Here is an 8,393-nt window from a genome sequence, read left to right as displayed (position 1 = left end):
TAGGTAATGCATCTGAAGCTAAGCAGGTTTGGCCCATCCTGTGGTCTGTGTAGATTCCAGTGCACCAGTGATGGGGACACTGCTATAAAAAATGGTGTCCGTAATATGAAATGTAAAATCGAGGCCCTGACTCTCTCTCATAAAAGGTTCCTTTGAAAGAGCAGGGCTGGTACCCCGATGTCCTGGCAAAAATTGCCCACTGCGGCCCAATGAAATCTGACCACCTAATCATCCCCTGTATCTAACTGGTGAATTCTCTCCTTCACCACCTTAGCTACTGTGTGGTGAGTGTACTGGTGCAGAATGGCTGCTGATGCATCATACAGGTGGGGGCCACACAGTGAAGGTGGGTGACGTGGCTCCCCATTGCTTCTGTTAAGTACCCTGGATGTCATGAAGAGTGCTATATAAATATAACATTCATTCATTCAAATGTGTAGCAAAAAAAGCCAAAGTACAATACGGGGTATTTCTTCAGGGATAACTTACTTGTACAGGCAGGAAGTGTTTCTGATTAGTTCTGCTACTGATTCTATCGGACCTAGCAGTCCAAGTGAAACAATTATAGATGCCCAAGGTCCTATAAAAGATCATTTAAAGTTAAATTGTAGGAATCTGCAAGACCCCCCCCCCCCAAGGATGGTTTGGCATAAGTACCAGTATCTGTAGTAAAACCCTTCAGTGCATTACAGGCTCACATATGGTTTGTTATTAATATTAAAATCATCCGTATTATGTTGACAAGTGACTGGACTGTAGGTGGTGGTGGTGGCCTGCTGTTGGTCCCCCCCAGAGAATTACAGCGCTCATTCTGCTGTGTGGTGTTACATCTGCAGCTTTCGAATGCGTCCTCGTGTGCAGTCCCGAATACTGTCGAGCGCCGGTGGCACTGTGGTGAATCACAGACACAGCGATGCACAAACTGCGCCCTGTGTGTGTGACTGACTGCACGGCCGATGTTTTACAGGGTGCTTGTGCTAGAGACGGATGAGGAAGGAAGTAGTTTTATTTTATGCATATAAAGAAATCCCTAGAAAGCTACAAAACCTATCAGTTTCTCAAAGGCATAAAGTCTAAACAAATACAGAACAGTTTGCAGTCAGAAAAATGCACGATAGCCTTTTACTCGACATCACTCCCGGCTCAAACACTTTAAAAAAAAAAAAAAAAAGTTTTCCTATACAAAGCAGCTTTTAAATATACTCTTCATTCTCATTTTTTTAAAGCCAAAATTTTTACGTCAGCAACAGTACCAGTATTCAAGAAATAACAGGAACTACACACCTACTATCCCAGTGGTCCAACCTTCCAACCTCAGCCACTGGTACTCTAACCCCCCTTCCACTCTGAGTCTTTAAACTTGATTTTTAAGGCTTCTCCCTTCCCCCCAAAAAAGATGGAGTAACTTGAGAGTGGCTCCCTTTCTTGTCAGTGAATGCAGACTCTTCAGGTGTGGGGGGGGAAGGGGGGGTGACATCGCATCCTGCTGTATTGTCAGTGTCTGAAGCGCACCGTGCCGTTTCACTCCCATTACTGAATGTTCTATCGTTTCCCAGCTCAGTAGTACTGAGAAGTACTCAGTAGTACTCAGAACATAAGGCACTTTAACACTGACAGTGCAGGCGCCCTCCACAGGTTGTACATTTTTGGTGTTGTGGCCGTGGTGGTTGTGTGTTAAAGTCCTCATCTTCAGACGTGGGCCTGAGCCCCACTGGATGAGCCTTTGTGTTCCCAGTGCCCAGACGGCTCCCTGGGATCCGGTCTTAGTGTTACCCAGTACGGTACAGTCAGTATTAAACTAAGGCACTGTGTACTATTACACTTTGGCAAACTTCCCACGTGGGAAGGAGCTCACAGTCAAGGGTTGATAGAGAACTATTGAGAGCTGAGGCCACGGACTTGCGCTGTAACAGGACTCCTACAAAACGCCAAATGCGGCCACTCTGAAGAAAGGGACCACCATGAAAACCTCGCTTGACCTCCAAGAGCGAAGTCACGGAGTCTGAGATGAGTTTACGGGACTTTTCCCGACAGCCTCGCACTTGCATAAATAGAAGGCACCGGCTTTCCAGGGCGTGACAGCCAAGTGCTGCAGTCTTTGAGAGAGCTGTTCTCTGGCAGTGCAGCGCCATGTAGGAAATGTCCATCACAGGCAAGTTTGTTGTGATTGGAAGTTTGGAAAAAGTCCCTGTAGGCAGGTAAGTCATGACAGTTTGCCTTCTAAAGAGTTTATAACCAATTCATACTTACACGATTCAAAGGATTTTCTTTGGAAATGTGTGTGCGTGTACATTTGTGTTCAGACACACATACATAAACACACACAGTTAAAACCATACATATACACAGATAGTTTTACATAAGCCACATAAGAAACAATACAGTATTGAACAATACAGTGACAGAGCAGGAATGGTGAGGTCATCTCTCCAAACGCCCAGTGGTCATGTCACTGCAGCATACCTTGGGACCAGCAACTCCCATCTCAGATCGCAACAACTGTACCATAATTCACAGCCTCTGCCATACATGTGCACGCCAGGGGGTGGGCTCCACCGGTAAGCTCAAGGCATACTGGGTGTAGCTCGGCTGCAGGCGGCCCACCCCCACCCCCAAAGAACGACTCACTCTTTCACCAGCCGGTAGATGTGATGTTGGGCACCATGCTCGCTATTGGACACCTCAAACACACAGGCGATGCACAGCAGTGTCTCCTGTGTTTCACGGTTGGAGACGACCTGCAGCACATGAGACAGAGGGCACGAAAACATATTAGGTGGTACATTGGGCGGAGCTTAATGCTCTCCCCTTCCATTGTCATATGCGGGGGGCGTATCCCTTATTCTGATTGGTCGAGGGGTTACGGCCATGTATGATACCATACATGCTTATGCCACATGTTGCCGATAGGGGGCCATATGGTTTGGAAGATAAGGGTTGCCGTTAAACTTTAATAGAATAAAAACACATTACATGTATTTATGTGTTACTTTTAATTATGTTAAGGAATAATGAAACATATAGTAGGATGAATGCAAGCTAGCGCATAAACGTCCAGCGGAGGTCCGTCCGGCCGTAGCCACGGGTTGTTAGGAGTAAGTGCAAGGGCCACGGCGTATTTTAAAAGAAGAAAGCGCCAAAATGTTTTGAAGAAAAAAAACTTTAGCGTTATTTTTTCAAAAAAAGAAAAGCAGGCGGAATTTAAACAAGTACAAACATGCCCAAACGAAACACAGTCATAAGAAAAACATGCTGAGTTTAAACAAGCGAAAACAATTAACATACAGCACGTCGTTTTAAGAGAAGTAAGCACTTAAACTCATTACATTTAACCAACATGTTAAAAGAAGAAAACCTTTAGTGCTATTTACCAGTGTTTTATTTCGTTGTTAGGTTGAAGAAAGCATTTAACCAGCAAGCTTTTAGGAGGAATAACCTTTAAGTCCGACGGTAGCTAAAAGGCGAAATGAGCGAGTCCCGCAGCTCTGGTTTGTGTGATCGACCTGTTTGAACAACGCGGCTGAAATGATTGTCCGAGACTGCCCCGATCTTGCGCATGTGCTCTCACGCTGACATCCCATTTCAAAACGGCGGCACCAACGGGGACACATGTTGCCCTTTAACTTCAAATAAGACCCTGTAATCATAACGTTTTTTAAGTAATGAAACACCCTAAGTATTTCGACAACAAGAATCAGTGCAGCGCCACTCATCACCCCTGCTACAATGATCCTCCTCCGTGGATACTCTGGCGAGGCTGGATTCGAACCAGCAACCATCTGATCACAGATGCAGAGGCTTAGCCTGCAGCGCCACTCGCCATTTCTACCTATGTGCAGTTTTGCGTATATATGTCTTTTTTTCCCTATCTTGCCAAATAAAGGATTCACACACATGTACCACCTACCTTTTCTGCCAAGGCTGGACTTGAACCAGCAACCTTCAGATCAAAGATACAGAGGCTTAGCCTGCAGCACCACTCGACACCCCTGTTTCTGTGCTCTGTTTTTCGAATATATGTTTTTCCCCCCCCTATCTTGCCAAATAAAGGATTCACACAGATGTAGCACCTGTCTCTCTGTGTTAGAGTTAAGGCTGTTGTTCTAGGGTCTGCGCTGTGACTATTCTGCCAAGGCTGAATAACAGATACTACTCTGCCTGAGGCTTGAACCAGGGACCACTGAATGACCGTGTCTGCGATCGAGGAGATCCCTGGCTCGAACCTCAGCAGTTTTTTTTTTTTTTTTTTATTGCGAGCGTCACTCAGCACATCATTATCTTAAGGGTGGTTGGGTGAAGGATGGAAGGTGGCGCGACGTCCTGAGTAACTGTGCCTGTGATTGAAGAGGTCCCTGGTTCAAACCTCAGCAGAGCGGTGTTTTTTATTGCGAGCATCACCCGGCACATCATTATCTTGAACTATTAAGGGTATCCTGTCAGTTGGAAGGTGGCACGCTGCACTGAGTGATCGTTCCTGCAATTGAGGAGGTCCCTGGTTCAAACCTCAGCAGAGCAGTGTTTTTTTTATTGCGAGCGTCACCTGGCACATCATTATCTTGAACCCTTAAGGGTAATCAGTCAATCGCCGGATAGAGGGTGGTGCGATGCACTGAGTGACTGTGCCTGTGATCGAGGAGGTCCCTGGTTCAAACCTCAGCAGAGCGGTGTTTTTTATTGCGAGCATCACCCGGCACATCATTATCTTGAACTATTAAGGGTATCCAGTCAGTCGGAAGGTGGCACGTTGCACTGAGTGATAGTTCCTGTATTTGAGGAGGTCCCTGGTTCAAACCTCAGCAGAGCAGTGTTTTTTTTATTGCGAGCGTCACCCGGCACATCATTATCTCAAACTATTTGGGGTGTTCAGTCAGTTGGAAGGTGGCATGACGCACTGAGTGACCGTCCCTGCGATCAAGGAGGTCCCTGGTTCAAACCTCAGCAAAGCGATACTTTTTATTGCGAGCATCACCCGGCACATCATTATCTTGAACCCTTAAGGGTAGTCAGTCAATCGCCGGATAGAGGGTGGTGCGATGCACTGAGTGACTGTGCCTGTGATCGAGGAGGTCCCTGGTTCAAACCTCAGCAGAGCGGTGTTTTTTATTGCTAGCATCACCCGGCACATCATTATCTTGAACCCTTAAGGGTGGTCAGTCGAAGGATGGAAGGTGGTGCGATGCGCTGAGTAGCCGTGCCTGCGATCGAGAAGGTCCCTGGTTCAAGCCTCAGCAGAGCGGTGTTTTTTATTGCGAGCGTCACCCGGCACATCATTATCTTGAACTATTAAGAGTATCCAGTCAGTTGGAAGGTGGCACGTTGCACTGAGTGATCGTTCCTGCAATTGAGAAGGTCCCTGGTTCAAGCCTCAGCAGAGCGGTAGTTTTTATTGCGAGCGTCACCCGGCACATCATTATCTCGAACTAATTGGGGTGTTCAGTCAGTTGGAAGGTGGCATGACGCACTGAGTGACCGTCCCTGCGATCAAGGAGGTCCCTGGTTCAAACCTCAGCAAAGTGATACTTTTTTTTGCTAGCGTCACCAGGCACATCAATATCTTGAACCCTTAAAGGAGGTCAGGCGAAGGATGGAAAGTGGCACGATGTGTTGAGTAACCGTGCTTGTGATGAAGGAGGTCCCTAGTTCAAACCTCAGCAGAGCGGTGTTTTTTATTGCGAGCGTCTCCCAGCACATCATCATCTTGAACACTTGAGGGTAGCTGGTCAGAGAATGGAGGGTGGTGCAACGCGCTGAGTGACTGTGCCTGTGGTTGATGAGGTCCCTGGTTCAAGCCTCAGCAGAGCAGTATTTTTTATTGTGAGCGTTATCCAGAAGATCATTATCATGAACCTTTTAAGGTGGTTTCTCTTAGGGTGGCGCAACATGCTGAGTGACCGTGCCTGCAATTGAGGAGGTCCCTGGTTCAAGCCTCGCGCAAAGTAGTATCTGTTTTTGCGTCACGTCACCTGGCAGATCATCATTTTGAACCCTTAAGGGTGGTTGGTCAAAGGATGGATGGTGGCGCGATGCGCTAAGTGACCGTGCCTGTGATCAGGAGATTGCTGGTTCAAGCCTCAGGCTGAGTAGCATGTGTTATTCAGCCTTGGCAGAATAGTCACAGCTACAGACTGTAGAGCAACAGCCTTTACTCCAACACACAGAGACAGGTGGTGCATGTGTGTGAATCCTTTGTTTGGGAAGATAGAGAAAAAAAACATATATACGAAAAACCGAGCATTGAAACAGGGTTGGTGAGTGGCGCTACAGGCTAAGCGTCTGTATCTGTGATCTGAAGGTTGCTGGTTCAAGCCCAGCCTTGGCAGAAGAGATACTTGGTGCAGGTGTGTGAATCCTTTATTTGGCAAGTTAAGGGAAAAAAAAAACATATATACGAAAAAGAAAGCATTGAAGCAGGAGTGGCGAGTGGCGCTACAGGCTAAGCGTCTGTATCTGTGATCTGAAGGTTGCTGGTTCAAGCCCAGCCTTGGCAGAAGAGATACTTGGTGCAGGTGTGTGAATCCTTTATTTGGCAAGTTAAGGGAAAAAAAAACATATATACGAAAAAGAAAGCATTGAAGCAGGAGTGGCGAGTGGCGCTACAGGCTAAGCGTCTGTATCTGTGATCTGAAGGTTGCTGGTTCAAGCCCAGCCTTGGCAGAAGAAATACTTGGTACAGGTGTGTGAATCCTTTATTTGGCAAGTTAAGGGAAAAAAAAAACATATATACGAAAAAGAAAGCATTGAAGCCGGAGTGGCGAGTGGCGCTACAGGCTAAGCGTCTGTATCTGTGATCTGAAGGTTGCTGGTTCAAGCCCAGCCTTGGCAAAAGAGATAGGTTGTATGTTTGTGTGAATCCTTTATTTGGCAAGATAGGGAAAAAAAGACATATATACGAAAAACTGCATATAGGTAGGAACGGCGAGTGGCGCTGCAGGCTAAGCCTCTGCATCTGTGATCAGATGGTTGCTGGTTCGAATCCAGCCTCGCCAGAGTATCCATGGAGGAGGAGCCACAGAGATGGAGGAGGAGCCACAGAGATGGAGGAGGAGCCACAGAGACAGAGGAGGAGCCACAGAGATACAGGTGGGATATGGAAGTGAATAGCAAAAAATATGTATTTTTTTTTTCCCCAAAAAAGGGTGGTGAGTGGCTTATCTCTGTGCTTGTGATCAGGTCAGTGTGCTCAAGCCTGCCCTCAGCGGAATAGTTACAGGGCAGGCCCTTGAGCACACTGACTGATCCTGCTCTCTCTCTCTTTCTTCTCTCACTCCTCTCTCTCTCACACACTCACACACACACACACACACACACACACACACACACACACCACACTCCTCCACACTGCAGGGTCAGCCAGCGCATCCAAGGACCCATCCTGTAACCACCCTGCTGAGGGCGGGCTTGAACCGCCAACCTCAACTTTCCGATCACAAGCGCAGCGACTTAGTCCACTGAGCCACTCACCAGTCCCATTCAGAGCCTGTCTTTTCGTAATTTTGACTCTCGAAACGTACAGGTCAGAGCAGATCCAGTTTACGGATCTGTGGCGATTTCTGAACAACTTTTTACCCGGATCCGGTTCAGACTCAACTTGCTATGTGGCCCCTCAGAATTGGGACACCTGCCTTTACAAACGCATGAACTTTAATGACATCCCATTCTTAATACATAGGCTTTAATATGGAGTTGGCCCACCCTTTGCAGATATAACAGCTTCAACTCTTCTGGGAAGGCTGTTCACAACGGACTGTGTTTATGGGAATTTTTGATCATTCTTCCAGGAGAGCATTTGTGAGGTCAGACACTGATGCTGGCTCGCAGTCTCTGCACTGGTTCATCCCAAAGGTGTTCTGTTGGATTGAGGTCAGGGCTCTGTGCAGGCCAGTCAAGTTCCTCCACACCAGACTCGCTCATCCATGTCCTTATGGACCTTGATTTGTGCACTGGTGCACAGTCAATGTTGTCAATGTCGCTCATGACTCCAAAAGCTCTTGCGCCGACACCCCGTTACCCACTGCCACGGACATTAGCTGACCGACATGTCTAGACATGCAATACGCATAAATCCCCCTAAAAACAGGATGGCTGTGTTTTACCGATATAAAATAGTGCATTTTGCTTAAAGAATAACCCTTTAATAATACATAATTACTGCTTTTATCATTTAAAACTGCCATAACCTCTTTCCTCTCTAGCTAGAAAAGCTTGACGCATCCGGTGAACCCGTTAAAATTATTGTAAAAAGTTTTATTATGCCTTGAAACATACTTAAAATATCGCATTAATAAATTCATGCAATGTATTTTATTCTTTTAAAGACTATTGATTCCAATTTGGTGCCATATGCTTTTATCTTGTAGGCCGTAGAATAGCGCCATTTCTACCGACTATAGGTC

At 46.6% G+C, this 8,393-nt stretch overlaps 1 protein-coding gene across 5 annotated transcripts in view; it reads right to left on the bottom strand.

The window, feature by feature from the left end:
* Nucleotides 1–988: 988 nt before the first annotated feature.
* The window catches only part of LOC125706687 (transcriptional enhancer factor TEF-1-like), a 31,035-nt gene continuing 23,630 nt past the window's right edge, over nt 989–8,393 (bottom strand). For all 5 annotated transcript variants that reach the window (XM_048973486.1, XM_048973487.1, XM_048973488.1 and 2 more), the window contains one exon: nt 989–2,738. In XM_048973486.1, the coding sequence (XP_048829443.1) occupies nt 2,625–2,738 (114 nt within the window). In that variant the 3' untranslated portion in view covers nt 989–2,624. The remainder of the gene's footprint in view (nt 2,739–8,393) is intronic.

The sequence above is a fragment of the Brienomyrus brachyistius genome, chromosome 13 (assembly GCF_023856365.1).
Source record: "Brienomyrus brachyistius isolate T26 chromosome 13, BBRACH_0.4, whole genome shotgun sequence".
In the NCBI taxonomy this organism is placed as follows: domain Eukaryota; kingdom Metazoa; phylum Chordata; class Actinopteri; order Osteoglossiformes; family Mormyridae; genus Brienomyrus; species Brienomyrus brachyistius.
Note: the sequence above shows the minus strand (reverse complement) of the source record. Positions and strands in the feature narration are given on the sequence as shown.